Here is a 22,130-nt window from a genome sequence, read left to right as displayed (position 1 = left end):
GCGGGTGGGGGGACAGGTGGGGAGGGTCAGGGTGGGGAGGGGACAGGCGGGTGGGGGGGACAGGTGGGGAGGGGACAGGCAGGGACAGGTGGGTGGGGGGACAGGTGGGGAGGGGACAGGCAGGGACAGGCGGGTGGGGGGACAGGCTGGGGGGGGGACAGGTGGGGAGGGGACAGGCAGGTGGGGGGACAGGCGGGGAGGGGACAGGCGGGGAGGGGACAGGCTGGCGGGGGGACAGGTCGGGGGAAGAGTGGGAGACTGCTGGGAATGGGGCGATGGACGTGTGGAGCATGGGCCGAGGCTGTCCTCTGGGGGCCCCGCCATCCCCCTTGGCTCTGCTCATATCCCACAGGCCCAGCCCCTCCCCCACAGGCCCCTCCCCTCCCCCAAGGCCCAGCCCCTCCCCCACAGGCCCAGTCCCTCCCCCACAGGCCCCTCCCCTCCCCCAAGGCCCAGCCCCTCCCCCACAGGCCCCCTCCCCTCCCCCACAGGCCCCTCCCCTCCCCACAGGCCCCTCCCCTCCCCCACAGGCCCAGCCCCTCCCCCACAGGCCCAGCCCCTCCCCCACAGGCCCCCCCCCTCCCCCACAGGCCCCTCCCCTCCCCCACAGGCTCCTCTCCTCCCCCACAGGCTCCTCTCCTCCCCCACAGGCCCAGCCCCTCCCCCACAGGCCCCTCCCCTCCCCCAAGGCCCAGTCCCTCCCCCACAGGCCCAGCCCCTCCCCCACAGGCCCCTCCCCTCCCCCACAGGCCCAGCCCCTCCCCCACAGGCCCCTCCCCTCCCCCACAGGCCCAGCCCCTCCCCCACAGGCCCCTCCGTCCCCATGGGCCCAGCCCCTCCCCCACAGGCCCCTCCCCCACAGGCCTAGCCTCTCCCTCCCCCACAGGCCCAGCCCCTCCCCCACAGGCCCCTCCGTCCCCATGGGCCCTGCCGCCCCCCTCGGCCAGGGCCCCTCCCCTGACAGAAGCCCGCCCGGTGCCAGCGCTGAGCCCGGTGCGGATGGAGGCCTCGCAGCTTGTGCACCTGCGGCACCTTCTCCCACAGACACGCTCCTTCCGCTTCACGTTGTTGTTAATTAAATGTTTTTATTGATGTGAGAGAGGACGGGAGAGAGACAGAAACATCCACGATGAGGGAGAAGCATTGATCGGCTGCCTCCTGCACGCCCCTCGCAGGATGGAGCCCGCGTCCTGGGCCTGTGCCCTGGCCGGGAATTGAACTCCTGGTTCACAGGTGGACGCTCAGTCACGGAGCTGCACGGGGCCACTGGGGCCTGCCACCCTCTCTGTGGCGCTCACAGCACCCGCCAGGGCCTCGCACCGACTCCGTCTGCTCCCCGCTGCCGGGGGCTCCAGGGCACAGGGTCCCCTCACCCAGCCCGGACCCGGCTCCCCGGTGCCCTCAGTGCCCTCCCCGGGGCCTGGGCCGGGCGGACACGGGGCTCCCTGCCATCTGGCACAGTAACCCCCTGAGGATGGGAGGCGCAGGGTGCACCTGCCGGGATCGGGTTGCCTGGGGAGGCGTGGAGAGCGCCAGAGAGGCTGGGCGGGGCCCAGAGGACCTGGGTCCATTAAAGGTCCGAGTCCCAGCCTCCCGGCTGCGTGGGGCCTGGCGCTTGGTGGCCCGGGGCGGGTTCTGAGGACACGGGCTTGGCTTTGGGGGTGGAAGAGGGAGTGGTTGTGGGAGCCCAGGCCCTGGGTGGAGGGCTGGGGCTGGGGGTGGGGGTGGGGGTGGGGGTGGGGGTTGATCAGGAGGTAGGCAGAGCTGGGGGAGGTGGGAGGGGGGGAGGACCCACGAAGGCTGGGAGGGGCGGGAGGGGCTGGGAGGGGCTGAGAGAGGCTGGGAGGGGCTGGGATGGGGCTGGGAGGGGCTGGGAGGGGGCTGGCTGCCCGATACCCGGCAGGTGCACCCTGCGCCTCCCATCCTCAGGTGGGTTACTGTGCCAGATGGCAGGGAGCTGGGAGGGGCGGGAGGGGAGGTGACGAAGGGAAGGGGGGTGAGGAGGGAGCCGGCCCAGGCGGCCTGCCCTCTGCGGGCTGCTGTGTGCGCCGGTTTCCAGGCTGTTGTTGATGCCGTTGGTTCCTGGAAGGGTTGAGACACGGGAGACGCCTTCTGCTCTGTCATCGGGCGGAGCTGGTGCTCAGAAATGTCCCAACTGAGGTTGCCCAAGGCCCGGGGGCGTGCAGCCTCTCACCAGCTGGGCGCGCCCCTGCAGGGCCCGGGCACTCAGCGCTCCAGACCCCTCCACGCCCTCCTTGGCCTCGTGGGCGGTGAGGACGCGGCCGTGTGGCCCGTGAGGAAGCTGAGGCCAGAGTGTGAGGGCCGGCCAGCGCCCCTCGGTGCAGAGGCTGGCGGACTGCCTGGAGGGCGGGTTCTGTCTCTCACCCCGGGCTCTGCCTCCGTGCCCGCCGATGCCCGCCGATGCCCGCCGATGCCCATCAATCCCTATTGATGCCCGCCCATGTCTGCCCATCCCCTCGACACCAGTGGGCTGGACGGAGCCCTGCCAGTGCGTTGATGGCGATCTGCTGGCCACCAGACTGCTCCCCGACGGGAGGGGCTGTCCAGCCTCTGGCTGCGGAGGCCGGGAGTCCGGACTCTCCTGGGCGGCTTCGCCTCCCCCGCTGCCCGACGGGAGGGAGGGTGCAGCTGCTGCCCAGGTGCCAGGCGGTCAGACCTCTGTCTCCGGCGCAGGCAGCTGTGCGTCCCCAGCGCCGGGCCGGGCTGGACACTGTGAACAGCTCAGCGAGAGCCGCACCGGGAGCCGAGGGACCGCCCGTCCTCGCCGTCCTCACCGGCTTCCCAGGCCTCGCCCAGCCCGCCCTGAGTGCTGTGCGGGAGGCTGGAGCCCCCGGCTCCCGGTCTGCCGGCCGCTCCGGCCCGGCCCTCCCGCAGCCCCGCCTGGCGCCTGCCTCGGTGCCTTCCCCTGTGTGTCCAGTTGGTCTCCGCCAGCGCCCTCGGACCCAGTGCCTTCCCTGCCACACGCCACACACACCCCCACCCCTGTGCCTGCACACTCTTTCTGCCTCTAATTACAGCGGAAGTGTTTTTGTTCTGGGGCCTAGGACGGTGCCTGGGACAAAAATCCCCAATAAGCACTGAATGAATGAATGAACGGACGAATGAATGAATGAGTCCCAGCACCGCCTCCCTCACCCTGTTCCCCGCAGAGAGAGCCGTCTCTGCCACACGCCTTCCCATGGACGCCTGTGCACTTTGGGGGAAAGTAGCCACCACCATGGGGGAACCCCACTGCCCCCCATCCCCTTCTCCCGTCTGCGGGCTCCTGGGCCCCGGCCTTCCCCTCCTCGGTCTGCACAGTCCGGCAGGCGGCTGTGCTCCTCGGGGCAGCTCCATGTGCCCGATGCCAGGGGCGGGGCTGGGGACTCAGCCTGCCCCCCTTCCCGCACCCCCCCCCCCGGGACACGTGCAAACAGCCCCGGCTTCTCCCCGGGGGACTCCCCGCCGTATCAGCCCCGCTATCAGCTTGAGCAATTGCCTTCTCGCTGCGGACTGCGGGCTGCTCCCTCTGCACCGGTCACTTCTGCATCCGGGGCCGGGCCCGGAGCCCCAGGAAGCGCGGTGGTGCTAGCGGCTCGGTGTGCGACCCCCGTGCAAGCACCCCAGCCCTTCCTGTGCCTCGCTCCCGGCTGCACTTCTGACTCGGGAAGTGGGTTTCCCTGGGCCTGACCCCCCATCCACACACACACACACACACACACACACACACACCCCGCAGAGGGCGCTCCCCCTGGGCAGGTTGGCCTGGGCGAGGCGGGCCGGCGTCAGACCCGCACACAGTCAGACAGAATCAGCAGCTGCAGCAGCACCTGCCCATGCGTGCGGGAGGGTCCGGGCTCCGGCCGGGCTCCGGGCTGCGGGCTGCGGGCTCCGGGCTGCGGGCTGTGAGCTCCGGGCTCCGGGCTCCGGGCTGCGGGCTGCGGGCTGCGGGCTGCGGGCTGGGGGCTGCGGGCTGGGGGCTCCGGGCTGTGGGCTGGGGGCTCCGGGCTGCGGGCTCCGGGCTGCGGGCTCCGGGCTGCGGGCTCTGGGCTGCGGGCTGGGGGCTGCGGGCTGCGGGCTGGGGGCTGCGGGCTGCGGGCTGGGGGCTGCGGGCTCAGGGCTGCGGGCTGGGGGCTGCGGGCTGCGGGCTGGGGGCTGCGGGCTGGGGGCTGCGGGCTGCGGGCTGGGGGCTGCGGGCTGGGGGCTGCGGGCTGGGGGGCTGCGGGCTCCGGCCGGGCTGCGGGCTCAGGGCTGCGGGCTCAGGGCTGCGGGCTGCGGGCTGCGGGCTGGGGGCTGCGGGCTGGGGACTCCAGGCTCCGGCCGGGCTGCGGGCTCAGGGCTGGGGGCTCCGGGCTGCGGGCTCAGGGCTGGGGGCTGCGGGCTGGGGACTCCAGGCTCCGGCCGGGCTGCGGGCTCAGGGCTGGGGGTTCCGGGCTGGGGGTTCCGGGCTGCAGGCTCCGGGCTGCAGGCTCCAGGCTGCAGGCTCCGGGCTGGGGGCTCAGGGCTGCAGGCTCCAGGCTGGGGGCTCCGGGCTGGGGGCTCCGGGCTGGGGGTTCCGGGCTCCGGCCAGGCTGGGGGCTCCGGGCTGGGAGCTGCAGGCAGGTCCTCCAGCTCTCACTCCACCCCTCAGTGCCTGCCTCCGCCCTCAGGGCACCGTGGCCCAGCGAGGCTGTTGGGGCTGGCCGTCCCCGTGGGCGTGGTTCTGGGAAAAGAGTGACCAGGCCGGGACCCCGGCAGCTGCACCAGCGTCCATGCCTGGCCCCCCGAGGGGTTTGGGGTTTAGGACCCGTGTCTGCAGCCACAGGGGTGCTGGGGATGCGCCCCATGTCCCAGCCCCTCGCACTAGACAGAGCCAGGGCTGTGCGGGGGGGAGGGGGGGGCACCGGTGCTGGTGGGCAGGAGGACAGGACAGCAAAGAGGAGTCTCCCGGCCCTGCTCAGGGGGCTGCACCATGTCCGGCGGCCGGGCCCACGGGCTCCCCAGGGCCCCCTCCTTTCTCAGGCCCCCCCTTCCCCCCGCTCCTCCTCCTGGGTCCTGCACCCTCCTGCTTGGCACCTGTCAGCCTCTCAGCCGCCCCCCCCCCCCCCACCGCGGCTGGACTTCTCTCTCCTCCCCGTTCCTCGGGGGGCGTGTGGGGCTCCTGGGGTTCCTGGAGCAAGGCCCCCCGAGGGCCCCCCCCCCCACGCTCTGGGTGTGGCTTCCAGGTCAGGGCAGGGGACCTGGCTTTGGGCAGGCAGGGGGGCTCTCTGCCTCCCTCGCTCGCTCGCTCCCCCTCTGTCTCTCCGTCTCTCCCCCCCCCCCCCCCCCCCCGGTGGTGAGGACTGAGGCTGGAACAGGCCCAGGAGGGGTTGGGGACAGGGGGAGGGGGGAGGGGGAAAGACATGCCCTGTCCCTGGGACCCAGCCTGGGGCCTCGTTAGGAGGCGGGTAGTCACAGGGGAAACCCTTTAGAAGAGGCATCAGGGGCAGAGGCTGTCCCTGTAAAGGGCGGGGGCACTCAGAGACGGTCGTGCGGGGCCGTGTGAAGACAGGGAGGAGCCCTCAGGCCTCAGAGGAGCAGCCGGGCCGGTCCTGGGCGTGGGCCTCCGGTGCGCAGTGCGTCCTGGTGTCCGCGCCTCGTCCAGGGTCACGGACGCTGTGAGCTGTGAGTGCCGAGCCCCCGAGGAGGCTCTTGTTCCTGCTCCCCTTTGCCTTCGCCCAGAGGAGGGGACAGGGCTGAGGCCGCCCGACTGACTGCACAGGCCCTGCCGTCCGGTGTGAACCACGTGAGAGGTGGACGGCTAAGATGCACTCAGCAGGGGGAGCCAGGGGCTGAGCATCGACCTCTGAACCAGGAGGTCAGGGTTCGACTCCCGGCCAGGGCCCGGGCCGGGCTGTGAGCTCCATCCCCGTCTCCCTTTCTCTCTGGAATCAATAAAAATACGTATTTTTTAAAAGTGAGCTGCTTTTTAAAGGAGCCGCGTTGGGCTTAGCTCAGAGTCGCCTGACGGATGAGGGGCAGCCATCCTGTGCGGGCCCCTGCCTGGGCCCCCACGCACTGCGCTCCCTGCAGCGGACTCTCCGCCCGGCCGCCCGGCCCAGCGGGAGCCACAGCCCCGGTGCAGGTGCTGCTTTCAGCCCCGCAGTCGGTGGGAAGCTGATGGGCTGTTAATGCACCGGAACCGATCGGCGAATGCGCTGCGGTGGCAGGTCCTGGGAGCCCACACGTGTGCCGGCCGGCGTGACCGGCCCCGGGCGCTTCCCGCTGAGCACAGCCGGCCGGGGCTGACCGGCCTCAGTGCGGCCTGGCCGGGCGGGGCTGTCCAGGCCGGGGCAGCAGCATGGAGCCGGCGGGCAGGAGAGTGGACGTATTTGAAAGCCCTTAGGATGCATTCAGACCCTGGCCCCCAGGCTGTTCTTAGGGACAGACCCACAGCACAGGCTGCTTCCCCGTGGGGGCAGGGGGCAGGGAGAGGCGGGCGCTGCTTGGTGCGGGGTGTGTGTGTGTGTGTAAGTGTCACTGTCCTCCTGTTTTCGTGAGGGGGCCTCTCAGCTGGAGGCTGTTTGCTCCGTCCGCTCAGACACGGGCCAGCACTGAGCACTGGGACAGTGGCCCGTGCGTCCCTCTCGGGCCTTTCCCTCCGATGAGACCACTTTTCAGCGCTGCACCCCGGCCCAAACCAGCCCCCAGCCCCACAGCTGCTGCTGTGCTCCGGCCTGGGCCCTGTGCATGCCCTCCTGGGGCTGGGGCCTCAGAGAAGCAGTGTCCGGCCGCGGGCAGGGCGGGGAGAGCGGGCGGCGGCGAGGCCGGCCATCTGGTGCGGCCGGGGCATGAGCGCATCGGCACATGGCCCGCGCCCCCGCGCCCCATTGTTCTCCGCCTTAGCTCAGCGACTCCACAAAGGGCGGCTCTGCCTTCGGGATACACAGCCGCTGAGGGCCTCTCTTCCCCCTGGGTGTGTCAGCCTCCGAGGGGCTCCTCGGCCTGGGACACCGGTGGTGGTGGTGGTGGTGTGGGGGCTGCCGTCAGCCGGGAGAGTGCGGTTCTCAGCCGGGCTGCACAGGCACGAGGCGCCCAGCTAGCACCGGTGTGAGCTCCCCTCCGGAGCCGACGTGAGCCCGGGGGGACTGGGAGCTGTTCCCAGTCGTGTGTGGCAGGCAGACAGAGTTTAGCTTCAGACGGGGCAGGCTGCGCTGTGTTTTCTGCTGTGTTAGTCCCCGGGCCTTTGTGGCTCCCAACTCACTAAGAGAGGGCTCCGGGACCAAAGCATCTGCATTCCTTCACCCGTCCTCCCCCCGCACCCGCCGTCCGTCCGTCCGGTCAGCGGGCAGGATGTGCTGGGTGCTGCCCTCCACCCGTACCAGGGTGACCCCCGCCCTGGCTCGCTCACCTCCCAGACGTAATAAGCAGCAAAGACACACGGAGAACGTGGTGGGGGACGGAGGCACAGAGCAGGGTGAGGTCTGGGAACGTAAAAGGAGGTGAAGGTATTGCCTCAAACTCTGTTGTATTTTGTTCTTTAGACTCCACAAGCGGCATCTGTAATTCTTTCAACCATAGGATTCTAAAGAGAGAGATGGACGGGCCTGGGAGCGGTGAGCGGGTAACCACACGCCATAGACTGTCGCTCAGCCTCACAGGATGGGGCGCGGACGCTGCAGGGGGCGGGGCCTGAGTGTGAAGAGCCGGGACAGGCCGGTCACATGTTGTCTGATGGCCTTAGTATGACGGACCCAGGATGGCAAGCCCGTGGCGCAGGAGCAGGTGGGGGTCGCCCGGCTGGAGGGCGGGTGTGTGTCGCTGTGCGGGGAGGGGTACGAGGGTGTACTTGGCAGCCGGCGGCTTGGGGGTAACAAGAGGCGGGAGCTGCTGTGCTGGGAGCCCCGATCTGGTCCCTCCAGACGCCGGCCTCACCGCGCCTCCACACGCACGGAGAAGCGGGGGCCGCCGGCTGCGCCCACGATGACCAGCAGCTCTGCAGGGCCGGCCCGCCTGTGGGGGAGGGGTTCTGGGAAGGGGAGAGGCAGAGGAGCCAGCCTAGGCTTGTGGGGGGGATGAGGGCCCCGCCCCCCGCTCCCCGGCCCTGCCCTGCGGTCTGCCAGTGCCTGGGGCACCGAGTCCCTCCCGCCTGCCCTGGCTGAGCTGCCATACCCCGTGTCTCCCCGCGTGGCAGGGCCTGGACGGCCGGGAGAGTTCAGACCGGGGTGACGGGAGCCCCGCTCACCCTCCTGTGCCTTCCAGCTGCCCCTCCACAGCAGGCACCCACAGCTTCCTGCCGACCCCCAGCTGCCGGGGCGTCTGAGGGGCACAGACAGAGGGACGAGCGAGCCTGGCACCCAGAGGGAGGCCTTGGCCGGGAGAGCGGGCAGGGGCAGGGGTGTGTGTGTTGGGGGGCTGTGAGGTGAGGGGTAGAGGGTGAGGGACTGCGGCCTGACCTGCCCGCTCCCCCCGCAGAGCGCCCTGAGGCTGTCAGAAGGTGCCCTCGGCTTCCAGGTGCAGGGATCCCGTATGCTCGCCTGGCAGATGCGGGGCCCCAGACTCCCCGGACATTTTTGCCCCACGCAAATGTGGTCACTTTGCAGGGGGGGTCCATGTCTGATTCCCAGGGACCCCTAACCCCTCCCACGGCCAGGGGACTCCCAGGCCTGCAGCAGCCTGGGCCCGAAGCTCTCCCCACACACACACCATGTCTGTGTGAACCCAGGTGTCTGGGGGAGCCATGAGGCACACAGACGTGAGGGTCGTTTCCAATTACTGCACCCGGTGTGAGCAGCACAACCCAGGAACCCGCCCACAGGCTCACCTGCTCCTGACCTGCACCCTCCTCCTCCATGGCCTGGTTCCACAGGAGCTGCTAATCACCAAAGCCTGTCTGCCATAACCCTAACCTAACCCTAACCCTAACCCTAACCCTAACCCTGACCTAACCCTAACCCTAACCCTAACTCTAACCATAACCTAACCATCACCCTAACCCTAACCCTAACCTAACCCTAACCTAACCCTAACCTAACTCTAACCATAACCATAACCCTAACTCTAACCATAACCATAACCTAACCATCACCATAACCCTAACCTAACCCTAACCCTGACCTAACCCTAACCCTAACCCTAACTCTAACCATAACCTAACCATCACCCTAACCCTAACTCTAACCCTAACCTAACCCTAACCTAACTCTAACCATAACCATAACCCTAACTCTAACCATAACCATAACCATAACCATAACCATAACCTAACCCTAACCTAACCCTAACCATAACCCTAATCCTAATCCAAACCTAACCTAACCACTACCCTAATCCTAACTCAACCCTAACCCTGACCCTAATCACTATCATAACTCTTCCCCTACCCCTAACTAACCCTAACCTCAAACCCTAACCCTAACCCTGACCCTAACCACTACCCTAACCTGAACCATTACCTAACCCTAACCCTAACCCTAACTCCAACCCTAACCACTACCCTAACCCTAACCATTATTTAACCCTGACCTTGACCCAGGGTGAGGGGACAAAGTGATCCAGATGCCAAGCGGGAGCAGGAGGAGCTCAGGGCCCGCAGGGCGAGGGGGTGGGGCCAGAGCCTGGGCCTGTGGGTGTGGGGGACCTGCTGGGTGCGGGACCCTGGGTAGGGTGGGGGACCTCATGGTTCCTGGGTTACAACCTTGCTGCCCCCACTTACAGCTGTGCCCCAGCAGGTCACTCCTCCCCTGTCAGTGGGATGACAAGAGCCGCCCTCACAGCCTTATCGTTACCATGATGTTACCGTGAGGACGGAATGAACGGCCAGCCCAGCTCCCCGCCGTCAGCACCGGCTCCTCCGCCCGCCCTGCCCCCTGTCCCCCTGCAGCACCCCAGGCCGCCTGCCCACCCTGCCCCCTGTCCCCTGCAGCACCCCAGGCCGCCTGCCCACCCTGCCCCCTGTCCCCCTGCAGCACCCCAGGCCGCCTGCCCACCCTGCCCCCTGTCCCCTGCAGCACCCCAGGCCGCCTGCCCACCCTGCCCCCTGTCCCCTGCAGCGCCCCAAACCACCTGCCCACCCTGCCCCCTGTCCCCCTGCAGCGCCCCAAACCACCTGCCCACCCTGCCCCCTGTCCCCCTGCAGCGCCCCAGGCCGCCTGCCCACCCTGCCCCCTGTCCCCCTGCAGCGCCCCAGGCCGCCTGCCCACCCTGCCCCCTGTCCCCTGCAGCGCCCCAGGCCGCCTGCCCACCCTGCTTCCCTGTCCCCTGCAGCACCCCAGGCCGCCTGCCCACCCTGCCCCCTGTCCCCTGCAGCGCCCCAAACCACCTGCCCACCCTGCCCCCTGTCCCCCTGCAGCGCCCCAGGGTCGCAGGCCGCCCCTGAACCAGGGCTCCTGTGCCTGGGGCCCAGTGAGGGCAGAACCTGGGTGCAGACTGGGTCAGCCGAGCTGTGGGGGAGGGAGCTGGGGACCACCTCACAGACATGGGGATTGGGGCTGGGCCCCCACAATGGGGGGGGCGCACAGGAGGAACCCGCAGACCGCCGGGCTGTTCCTCTCCCTCCTCTTTGCCCCCTTCTCCGGGAGGGTCCCCACCCCCATGAAGGACCCTCCTGCCCCCAAGTAGCCGCTGGGACTCCCTGGCAGCACCCCCATCGCCCCAGGCCCGTGCCCCAGCCCCGTGCCCCAGCCCCGTCCAGCCCCTGCCGCCCTGGAGCCAACAGCGGGGCCTAGCCGCCTGTGTGGCCAGCGCCCGCCTTTCTGAGTCCGGGCTCTGCTCTCTGTGGCCAGGTCCTGCTGGGCGCCCGTTTAGGGGGTGCTTGGGGCAGGGGGGTGGTGGCTGGGAGCCCGGCTTGGAGGCTGGGGTCCATCCCAGCTGGCGGCTGGCCGCCCAAGGGGTGCTTGCTGCTGGAGTGGGGGGTTCTTCTTATTTTTTATTTTATTTTTTGCTTCTAACAAAGGCACCCCTACTCACCACAGCCGGAGCCGCACAGCACAGCCGGGGCCGCTGGGCTGGGGATTCCGGAGTAAAACTGTCCGCTCTCCTCTCCTCAGACCGTGGCGCCCTCAGCCCTCCTCCCCTCAGCCCTCCTCCCCTCAGCCCTCCTCCCCGCTCCCCGCTCCCCGCTCCCCGCTCCCCGGTGGCGCTGGGTGGGCAGGCGGGAAGCCCCCCTCCCCGCTCCCCGCGCTGGGCCTTCCGGGCGCTGGGTGCGGTGGGCAGGCAGCGAGGCTGAGGAGCCGCAGCCCCGGCCCTGGGCGCCCACCCCTTGGCTGGCGGCGGTTCCCATGGAGCCCGAGCCCAGCCCCCGCTGGGGGGGAGCCCCTCCTGCAGGGGAGTGGGGGGCCTGGCTCAGGGCCAGCTTTAGAAATGGGGTCCAGCACCTCCTCTGTCCCATGTCCTAGTGTCCCCGCTCAGGGCCCTTCCCCCGGTGGCTCCTGAAGAGGCCCCTGGCCCAGCGGCCCAGCGGGTCCGAGGGAGATGCCCTCCGCGAAGCTGCTCTGAACTCAGCCGGACCGGTGCGCCCCGGCCGGACCCTGTGCACCGCGCAGGCCGGACCCCTGCGCCGCCCAGGCTGGGGACTGCAGCGGGGCGGCGGCGCAGGAGACGGAGGGGCGGAAGAGGGGCTGAGAACAGGGCTCACCGCGGCCCAGCACCAGACAGGCCGGACAGGTCGCAGTTGGAGGCCGCTGGGCGCGGGAGGGTCGTTCACATCGCGGGAAGGGAGAGATGGAGGGAGTGGTCCTGCCTCACGCCTGCTGGTGGCCCGCAGCTGCCACGGGGCTGGGCCTGGGCGGACCAGGCTGGCTGCCCAAAGCCGAGGGGCGGCAACGACAATCCTGCCCCACACCCCCAGCCTGAGCCCTGGAGCCCCCGCCCCACTCCGTCTCAGGCGCTGAGCGAACATCTCTCTTTCAGCACTCAGTCCTCAGCCCTCAGGCGCCTGGAAAGGACCGGAACCAGGGAACCAGAAGGGAATCAGGCTTCAGAAAAAACAACATGGGGGGAGGGGAGTGAGCCCCCCAAGAAAGGGTGTGTGTGTGAGAGAGAGGGAGAGGGAGGGAGGGAGGGAGGGAGGGAGAGAGAGAGAGAGAGAGAGAGAGAGAGAGAGAGAAGGAGGGAGGGAGAGAGAGGGAGAGAAGCTAGAGCACAGAATAGGCACACAGCCCTCCTCAGTCCCCTGGGACGCCCCATGGGGGGGCTCCCATGGCCCCCATCGGCCTGGGAGAGGACCCCCTCCCCGCTGCCCGCCCCCGCCGCTGGAAACACCCGACTCCCGCTTTATGTAAAATCTCAACACTTGGTCATTTATTTCTTTTTTTTTTTTTGCAACAAAACAGGTAATAAATATTATTTAGCACTTTTTTTTCTTTTTACAAAAATAAAACAGGTGATACACTCTGGGGGGGAGGGTGTTACTGACAGACGCCGTTTGGGGGACACAGGAAACACGGAGGTGACATTTGTGTTAAAAGTGACAAAAGACACGGACGCTGGAGGCCCGGCCAGACGCGGGCGGGGGCCACGGGAGCACACGGTCCACAGCACGCACACCGGTCACTGCGGTATTTACACATCGGGAGGGAAAGCGGGCCGCCGGGACCCCGAACCCCAAACTGTGGTCACAGCCACGGCCCGGAGTCCCCCTGCGGTGTCAGTCCCCCAGCGGGTGAGGCCGGCCCGTCGGGCGCCCAGAGGCCGGAGCGGGGCGGGCGGCGGACTCTGAACAGAAAAGCCGCCGCGGAGCGGACAGGGAGGGCTGTTCGTCCGGGTCCCGCGCCCCGCGCCGCCGCCGCCGCCGCCGCCGGAGCACGGGTTCCCGCAGGGCGGGGGCTGACCGATCCCAAACCGACCTCTTCGCGGCCCCGGCGCTTCTGGCACCGCCCGCCAGCGTCCGCCCGCTCCCTGCCCGCGTCCCCCGCCGCTCCCGGGCCCTCCCCGGAGCCCCACCCGCCCAGACACTGGGGGCAGGAGAGGGGGTCCCCAACCTCCCTCCCCGCCCCCCCCCCGTAACGAAGTGCAGCCCCGGAGAGCCGGTCTGAGAGTCCCTGGGGAGAAGGGGTACTGGGGGGCTGTGCGTACAGCGAGGCCCCCTTACAAAGCGTGTCCGCCGGCCAGTCCCTGGGCGCGCGCCCGGCTCACTCCCCAAGTTCAGGGCGCCCCAGGGGGCCGGCCGCGCAACCCTGACCCCAGCCCAGCCCCAGGCCCAGCGCCGCCGGCCCCGCTTCCCCGCGGCCCTGGCTTCCCCGCGCCCCGCGCCCTCCGCGCCCCGCTGGTCGGAGGAGCCGGCGCCGCTACTTGGCGTCGGAGGCGAGGCGGGGCAGGCCGCCCGCACCCAGGGCCGCCACGTGGGGGTGCGGGGGCGCCTGGCACATGCTGCAGGGGCAGGGCACGCCGCCCCAGTGCGGGAAGCCCGCGCCGCCGCCCCCGCCGCCGCCGCCTAGCGGGGCCCCCGCCGCCGCCGGGGCCTTGAGCAGGCCGTGCGGGGGCCGGAGGGCGCCCACCGAGGGCAGCGCGGCGGCGGACACGGCGGCGGCGGGCGGCAGGAGCGGGTGGTGCGCCGCGGGGTGCCCAGCCGCGGGGTGCCCGGCGGCGGCGGGCAGGGGCGCGGCGTGGGCCAGGCCGCCGCAGGGCGCGGCGTGGAAGGCGGCGTGGTGGCCGCCGTACAGCTCGCTCACCAGCCGCTTCATCTCCTCCAGCGAGCTGCTGAGCATGAGGATGTAGTTGCGCGCCAGCAGCAGCGTGGCGATCTTGGAGAGCTTGCGCACCGACGGGCCGTGCGCGTACGGCATCACCTCGCGCAGCCCGTCCATGGCGATGTTGAGGTCGTGCATGCGCTTGCGCTCGCGGCTGTTGATCTTGAGGCGCAGCTGCTGCAGCTCGGGCTCCGTCAGCTGCTTCTTGTCCTTCCTGGTGGCCGCGGCGGCCGCCGCCGCGCCCGCCGCCCTGCAGCCGCCGCCGCCCGGCCGGTCCCCTGCGAGCGCGCCTGCCGCGCCCGCCCCGCCGCGCTCCGGGCCCGGCTCGGGCGCGCCGTCGCTGGGCGTGGACGAGGACACGGTGGCCCCGCAGAAGCCGCCGCCGCCCGCCCTGCCGCGGGCCGCCAGGAACAGCTCGTCCGGCTCCGGCGAGGACGGGCGGCTGGACGCCAGGCTGGCGTCCGAGTCCATGGCCGCGGGACGGCGGCCTCGCAGTCCTTCCTCCGGGTCTCGGCGCGCGCCGCCGCCTAGGAGGAGAGAGCCGGTGAGCGCGGCGGGAGGGAGCCGCGCGGGTCCGGGCGGAGGACCGGAGCGTGTCCCCTCGCCGCCCTGGGCCCTCCTGGGGGCGCGCGGGGCGGACGGCGGGGGCGCCCACGTATCCCCGCTTCCCTCCCGCAGCCTCCCGCCGCGCGGCCACAGGTGGTTCCGGGCCCGGGAGCCGGGGGCGCCGTGCGGGCGGCTCACACCTGCCCAGGCGCGGGGAGGTCCCCAGGGTCGGAGTTGGCATAACAAGTGGCGACGAGGGTTCCCTCAGGGAAGGAGGCGATCTGCATCTGAGCCCACACTCATCCACCCCGTCTCCATCGGCACCGCGGAGCCCACACACGTACACACATGCACCCAGCGCCCAAACCCGGCGACCGCGCCCAGAGCCCGCACCCAGTGCCCGCACCCAGCGCCCGCACCCAGCGCCCACACCCTGTGCCCGCACCCAGCGCCCGCGCCCAGAGCCCACACCCTGTGCCCGCACCCAGCGCCCGCACCCAACGCCCGGGTGCCTGGGTGCTGCGCTGCGCCCGGGCCGCGTGGACCCACCGGTGACCCGGACTCGGGCAGAAGCAGCCTGGCCGCCCGGTTCCCGTTTGCGGGCGCGGGATGCCGCGTGGGTGCGGGTGGTCCGAGCGGAGAACTGGGCAGGGGCGGCTCGGGGACCCGGTGCGGAGCTCGGTGGGCAGCCGGCGGAGGGGCACCGCTGGGGTGGCCGGCTGCGGAGGGGACACTCACTGTGGGTGCAGGAGGCGCTCCTCCCGGCGCCGCCGCGGAGAGGGGCTCGGGCGGAGGCACGGGTCTGGGATGCGCACCGGCCTCCCCGCGGCGGCTTTATAGCGGCGGCGGCGGCGGCGGGCGGGGCGGGACAGTGCGGGCCGCGGGGGAGGGGGCTGGGGGGGCCGGGGTGACGTCATCCGGGCTAATTCCGCTCAATGAGCCTGCGGCCCGGGCCCGCCCCCGCCCGCGGGCGGCCAATGGGAGGTCCCGGCGGGCTGGGGGCGGGGCCGGGGCGGGGCCGGGGCCTGTGAGCGTCGGGGCGGCGGGAAGCGCCGGGACTCACACGGGGCGGGGGCGGGGGCGGGGGCGGGGGCGGGGGCGGGGGCGGGGCCGGCCGGAGCTCCGCGAGCTGACGACGCCCGAGGCGGGGAGAGGCGCGCCGGGCCGGAGTGTCTCCCATCTCCTCTCTCCCTCCTCTCTCTCTCTCTCTCTCTCCCCCTCTCCTCCGCTGTCTGACCTCCGCCCATGGGGTCCCCCACCCTCTCCTCCGCTGTCTGTCCCCCCCAAGGGGGGCAGCGCGCGGACATGGGGATCCCCTGCCAGCGGCGCCCGGGCACCAAACGCCCCTTTCTGGGCACCAAGCTCGCTGGGAGGCGGCCGGAGCGCCCTCCGCTGGGGCAGAGCCGGCAGGGGAGGAGGAGGAGGAGGAGGAGGAGGAGGAGGAGGAGGAGGAGGAGGAGGGAGTTTGCGAAGAAACGACGACTCTCCGGTCCCGCGAGGACCGTGCGGACCGGGACCAGCGCCCCGAAGAGCCCGACCCGGAGCCGAGCGCCGACCCCGGAGCGCAGCGCGCCCTTCGCCATCAGCCCCGCGGTCCTCCCGCGGCCGGACCCGGGGCGGCCGGACACGGACACGGACACGGACACGGACCCGGGGCGGCTGGACACGGACACGGATCCGGGGCGGCCGGGCACGGACACGGACCCGGGGCGGCACGGACACGGACACGGACACGGACACGGACCCGGGGCGGCCGGACCGCCCGCAGGAGGAGGCGCGGGCCCGGCGGAGCTCCGCACACCCGCCCGGGGCAGACGAGGTCTGGCTCGGGCCGCTCCCACCGGCTTGGCCCCCGGCGGTTCCGGGCCGGAGCGCTGCGGCGGGAGAGATGGAGCCGGTCTCGGGGGCACCTCCCGCTTCACAGCGGGAACGGAGGGTCTGCCCGCTGGAATCTGCCCGCGGGGAGTCTGCCATCCTCTGCGGGGCGGGAGGGGGCGGCCTGCGGGCTGTGGGCGCCGGCGCCGTCCCCAGCGCGGCCCCGGCCCCGCGGCCCCCGGCCCCCTCCGCTCCACGCGCCGCCGGTCCGGCGCTCGTTCCGGGCCCCGCGCTCCGCCCGCGCCCGGCCTGCCTCGCCGCTCCGGGGCCGCACAGCCTCTCCGGGGCCGCACAGCCGCTCCGGGCCGCACAGCCGCTCCGGGCCGCACAGCCTCTCCGGGGCCGCACAGCCGCTCCGGGCCGCACACCGGGGGGTCGGATTTCTGTAACTCTTACTCCGCACGGAGGCTCACACACCGAGCAGACAGACAGACAGACAGACAGCGACGGGCCTCCAAGCTCGCAAAGTTATCGAACGCACAGACCGGAGAGGCCCCCCTCCATCTCCCGCACACACAGTGGGAACCCCGGCGGGCTCGCCGGCCCCTCCGCCTCCCGGAGCCGCCTCCTCCTCCTCCTCCTCCTCCTCCTCCTCCTCCTCCTCCGCCCCGGCCTCGCAGGGCCCCGCAGCGGCCGTTAACCAGCTTTACTCCGCCGAGCCGGAGCGGATGGTCCTCAAGGCCGGAGGGCGCGCCCCGCAGCCCGGAGACCCCGCACCGAACCCGCGGAGAGCGGGGCGGGGGCCTGGGTTGTGCGGGAGGGGGTCCCCCTCTGGGTCCCCAGGCGGCGGCAGCGAGGGCCCCCTGGGGGGGGGGGCGGGGGCGCATCCGGCCGCCGGCGGGGGCGGCCCGGTGTCTGAGGAGCAGGCGGGACGCGCGCAGCCGGCCGGGCGGGAGGGGAGGCCGGGCCGGCGCTGCTCGGCGGGAAGCGGGGAGACGGGAGGCCGGCGGGAGGCTGAGCGCTGCTTTCTCCCCGGCCCCGCGGGGACGCCCTCAGGACGCCCCGGGCCCCGCACGGAGGCACCGCGGCCCTCCCTGGCCCCCTCCCCTCCCGGGCCCGCTCCTGGCGGTCTCCCCGCGGGCCCGGGCGGCGGGCGGCTGTGTCCGGGCTCCCTGGCGCAGCAGCAAGTGGTCGCCGGGCACTCGGGGCCCCCCTCCCCCCAGGAATAACAGGGCGCTGGGCACACGGCCCCCGCCCCCTTCCTCCCTCTCCTCCGGAATACTGGGGCGCCGGGCACACGGGCTCCCCGCCCACCCTTGAATAACGGGACGCTGGAACCCGGCCCTGCACTGCCTTCCTGCGTCCTGGTGGCGCCCGGGCTCCTGTCCAGCTCTGAGCCCAGCGCCTGGCGGGCAGGTCCTATGGAGACCTCCCGGGGGATCCCCACCCCGCTCCGACCCGCCTTCACCACCGCGTGCCCCTCACTGAGGCCGATCGCGGGGTTCGGGCCTCCGTCCACATGGAAGCCGCCTCTCCTGCGTGTGCTTCGCGCCCACAAAACGGTGAGCCGCGGCCTCGCTCAGCGCCAGGCCGGGAGGTGCCAGAAGCCGGGGCCCTGTGTCCCCGAGGGCCAGACCTCCCACCGCCCCGGCCCTTCCTCCTCGCCCGCCCTCCGCTCCCGCCTCCCGGTCCACTGCCAGGAGCCGCTGTGGCCGGCGGGGCGGCCAGGCTGGCACCGCGCGGGGAGGAGAAGCCGGAACTGCCTGAGCGGCCCCCTTGGCGCAAACCTGAGCAGCGTGGTCTGGAGGCCCAGCCCATCCGCCCCCTCCCCACCGCCCCGGGCTCCCCCAGAGGGCCCGAGCCAGGGCCGGGGCAGACACCTCTGAACACACACGCACACACACACACGCACAGGCACACACACACAGGCACACGTGCACACACGCACGCACACACGTACGTACACACACATACACAGGCACACGGGCACACACGTACGTACACACATACACAGGCACACGGGCACACACAGGCACACACGCACACACACGCACAGGCACACACGCACACACGTGCGGCTGGCTGAGCCGTGGCTGTGCCATGCGGGTGAAGACTCTGCGTGCGTTGTCCCCGTCAGCCTGCGGCCTGTGGCTCCTCAGCAGCCCCCGGAGGACGGCGGTGACCAGGAAGGCCCGGGCCTGGCTGGGCCGCACTGAGCGTCTGCTGACCTCTTGTCATTCCACCTCTCCTGCCTGCGGGGTGGGCAGGCACCACAGCGCTGACCTCTGGCCAAAGGCAGGGAGGAGCCCGCAGGCCCAGGAGGCAGCAGATGGGGAGGAGGCAGGGGTGGGGGGTAGGGGGGGAGGAGGAAGGGGTGGGAGGCAGGGGAGAGAGGCAGGGGGGAGGGAGGCAGGGGGGAGAGAGACATGGGGGAGAGAGGCAGGAGGAGGGGCCCTGCATCAGGGAAGCTAAAGAAAAACAAGGAAAAATCAGCCAAACAAAACCCCAAATGTATGGCCCCATACCCCTTCCCGCCAGTCGCCCTTGGGTTAATCTGTTAACCCGCACCTCAAGTTCATGTGGTGCACAGCTGGGGTGGGATGGGGGGCTGGGATAGGGTGGGGGCTGGGATGGGTTGGGGGGCTGGGGTGGGAAGGGGAGCTGGGGTGGAATGGGGGGCTGGGATAGGGTGGGGGCTGGGGTGGAATGGGGGGCTGGGGTGGGATGGGGGGCTGGGATAGGGTGGGGGCTGGGATGGGTTGGGGGGCTGGGGTGGGATGGGGGGCTGGGATAGGGTGGGGGCTGGGATGGGTTGGGGGGCTGGGGTGGGAAGGGGAGCTGGGGTGGAATGGGGGGCTGGGATAGGGTGGGGGCTGGGGTGGAATGGGGGGCTGGGGTGGGATGGGGGGCTGGGATAGGGTGGGGGCTGGGGTGGGATGGGGGGCTGGGGTGGGATAGGGGGCTGGGATAGGGTGGGGGCTGGGATGGGTTGGGGGGCTGGGGTGGGATGGGGGGCTGGGATAGGGTGGGGGCTGGGATGCGTTGGGGGGCTGGGGTGGGAAGGGGGGCTGGGGTGGAATGGGGGGCTGGGATAGGGTGGGGGCTGGGGTGGGATGGGGGGCTGGGGTGGGATGGGGGGCTGGGATAGGGTGGGGGCTGGGGTGGGATGGGGGGCTGGGATAGGGTGGGGGCTGGGGTGGGATGGGGGGCTGGGGTGGGATGGGGGGCTGGGATAGGGTGGGGGCTGGGATGGGTTGGGGGGCCGGGGTGGGATGGGGGGCTGGGATAGGAAGAAGAGCTGGGGTAGGAAGGGGGACTGGGATAGGGTGGGGGCTGGGATGCACTCTCCTGGATCTCAGCTTACACCCCTTTCACAGGAGGAGACACTGAGGGTCCGAGGGGTCACCCGCACCCCCCTGGACCCGCAGGAGCTGTGGGCGGTGGCTGGAGGCACCAGTGCGAGGTCTCCCCATGACCTTCAGGATCAAGTCTGCGTTCTTCTACATATTTATTTATTTATATGTTTTACTGACCTTTTACAGAGAAAGGGAGGACAGCTAGAGACATCACACACACCCCGAGCCCCCCGAGCCCTCCTCCCCCCCCCGCCATAAGCCTGCAACCTGGGCACGTGCCCTTGACCAGAATCGAACCCGGGACGCTTCAGTCCACAGAACCACGCTGGCCAGGACTCAAGTCTGAGTTCTTTACCCAGGCCTGGGGTCCTGGGGTTCTGGGTCCGGGCCTGTGCCGGCCAGCTCCTCGCCCACTCCCTCCCACACCCCCTCTGCCCCCTCTCTCCAGGGTCTCTGCCACCCGCCTTCCAGTAGGAGGGTTGCGGGGTGGGGTGTTAGGGCGGGGAGTGCTGGGGGGTGGGTGGAGACGGTGGTGGCCCAGGATAGCAGGATGGGAGGGAGGCGCCCCCCCCACCCTGGTTCTGGGACCTGGAGACACCAGCTTCCTTTAAAATAATCCATAGATCCCGTTTTCCCGATCACAGATAACCCAGGGTGCTCGGCTGGAGGGAACCGGGAGACGCGGGTGCTGAGCCAGGGGAGCAGGGAGCAGACCTGGGATGGACTGAGCTGTGTCCACCCTCCATTCCCGATGGAGTCCCAGCCCCGGGCCTCGGAATGTGGCTGCACTGGACACGGGTCCTTAGGGAGGGCCTCAGCCAGTGGGCGTGGCTCTCGGGTTGAGCATCGACCTGTGAATCAGGAGGTCTCGGTTACACTCCGGGTCAGGGCACAGGCCCAGGTTGTGGGCTCCAATCCCAGTGGGGGCGTGCAGGAGGCAGCTCATCCATGATCCTCTCTCATCTCTCTCTCTCTCTCTCTCTCTCTCTCTCTCTCTCTCTCTCTCTTTCTCTCCTCTCTCTGAAATCAATACCAACTTTTTTTTTAAAGGCAATCAAATTAAAAGGAGGCCATTGGATTGGGCCTTAATCTAATGGGACTGAGGTCCTTAGAGGAAGAAGAAAGTAGGGCTGAGAACACCGGGAGAAGACACCATCTACACGCCTATACACACACATACCAGAGCACACACATAAACATATATATACATACATAGTAGAATATATACATAACATATATACTAGAACACACACACACAAACATGGCACACATATACACACATGCATGCACACATATATGTATACACACACCCACACACACACAGGCGGGGACTCGGCGCCTGGGGTGGCCGGCAGACTCTCACTTGTTAAACTTCCCCCCTGAAGCTGCTGGGCCTCTTGTGTGTTTCATGTGTAACAGGCCGTCTCACGGGGTCATTGGGGTCAGACGAAGTGGGCGGGAAGCGCTTAGGACCGGCCTGGACCCCAGGACAGCTCCCTGATGGCAGCTAGTGCGCCTCACGAGGAACATCCCAGACGTGTCTGTGCGCCTCGAGCCGCTGCTGGGCATTAGAGGCAGAAGCAGCTTCATCTGGAGCAGCCGCCCTCCGGGCTCTGTTCCCGGAAGCCAGCTGCCCGGTCCCTGCGCCATCCAATGGGAGACCCACGGGGAAACGCCAGCCCTCTGGCTCCTGGGCTCCCCTGTCTGGACCGGCCACCGCTCAGCCGCCGCGTGCTCCTGTTCGAGGGGTGATTTCCTTCTTCGGGAAAAGAACATGCCTGTGCCAGCCCCAGCGTGTGACATGTGTGGGATTCCGGCCAGTGTCTGTGTTCCCCAAATGGAGTTATCACCGCTGTCCCACATTTCTTTTTCCTTTTTATATTTTACTAGAGGCCTGGTGCACCAACTGCTCGCCTGCCTGCCTGCCTGATCGCCCCTAACCACTCCCCTGCCAGCCTGATCGATGCGTAACTGTTCCCCCGCCAACCTGATTGCCCCTCACTGCCCTCCCCTGCAGGCCTGGTCCCTCCCAACTGCCCTCCCCTGCTGGCCATCTTGTGTCCACATGGGGGCAAGATCTTTGATCACATGGGGGCAGCCATCTTGAGTGTTGGGAGTGACAGTCAATTTGCATATTACTCTTTTATTAGATAGGATTCTGAGAGAGAGAGAGAGAAAGGGAGGGGGGAGACAGAGAATCATTGATGTGAGAGCAAAACATTGAGCCCTGTTTCCTGCACGCCCCCTACTGAGGATCGAGCCCACAACCCAGGCCTGTGCCCTGATGGGGAACCGAACCTGAGACCTTCAGCACACAGAATGATGCCCAACCAACTGAGCACGCTGGCCGGGGCGCCATCAGCCCACTTTTATTTTATTCTTTTTATTTAAAAAAATATTTTTTAATTGATTTTTCACAGAGAGGAAGGGAGAGGGAGAGAGCCAGAAACATCGATGAGAGAAACATCCATCAGCTGCGTCCTACACCCCCCCGACTGGGGATGTGCCCGCAACCAAGGTACATGCCCCTGACCGGAATCGAATCTGGGACCTTTCAGTCCACAGACCGACGCTCTATCCACTGAGCCAAACCGGTTAGGGCCACCGTCCCACTTTTAAACTAAAGCGTCAAGCCCAGCTGTGTGGCTCAGTGGTTGAGTGGGGATCTATGAGCCAGGAAGTTGGGGTTTGATTCCAGGACGGGCAGGGGTTTCAGGCTCGATCCCCAGGAAGCGGGGGGAAGGGTTTGGGGTCGAGAGTGGGGGCG

At 69.6% G+C, this 22,130-nt stretch overlaps 2 protein-coding genes across 2 annotated transcripts in view; both read right to left on the bottom strand.

Annotated features, from left to right (window-relative positions):
* Positions 1 to 8,812, bottom strand: part of OLIG1 (oligodendrocyte transcription factor 1) — a 16,234-nt gene extending 7,422 nt beyond the window's left edge. The window contains exons 1-3 of the mRNA XM_045578379.1: positions 8,783 to 8,812; positions 8,204 to 8,277; positions 7,894 to 7,971 (exon numbers count right to left, since the gene is read on the bottom strand). Coding sequence (XP_045434335.1) covers positions 7,894 to 7,971; positions 8,204 to 8,277; positions 8,783 to 8,812 — 182 coding nt within the window. The remainder of the gene's footprint in view (positions 1 to 7,893; positions 7,972 to 8,203; positions 8,278 to 8,782) is intronic.
* A 4,324-nt stretch (positions 8,813 to 13,136) lies between these two features.
* OLIG2 (oligodendrocyte transcription factor 2) lies at positions 13,137 to 14,168 on the bottom strand. Its single transcript, XM_036429068.2, has one exon. The coding sequence runs from the start codon at positions 14,115 to 14,117 to the stop codon at positions 13,245 to 13,247; it is 873 nt and encodes a 290-aa protein (XP_036284961.1). The 5' UTR covers positions 14,118 to 14,168; the 3' UTR covers positions 13,137 to 13,244.
* Positions 14,169 to 22,130: the final 7,962 nt, after the last annotated feature.

The sequence above is a fragment of the Pipistrellus kuhlii genome, unplaced genomic scaffold (assembly GCF_014108245.1).
Source record: "Pipistrellus kuhlii isolate mPipKuh1 unplaced genomic scaffold, mPipKuh1.p scaffold_m20_p_99, whole genome shotgun sequence".
Classification (NCBI taxonomy): Eukaryota; Metazoa; Chordata; class Mammalia; order Chiroptera; family Vespertilionidae; genus Pipistrellus; species Pipistrellus kuhlii.
Note: the sequence above shows the minus strand (reverse complement) of the source record. Positions and strands in the feature narration are given on the sequence as shown.

Bases quoted from the DNA above. Each gene is read 5' to 3' on its own strand.
- OLIG2 (XM_036429068.2), bottom strand. From the start codon at position 14,117: ATGGACTCGGACGCCAGCCTGGCGTCCAGCCGCCCGTCCTCGCCGGAG.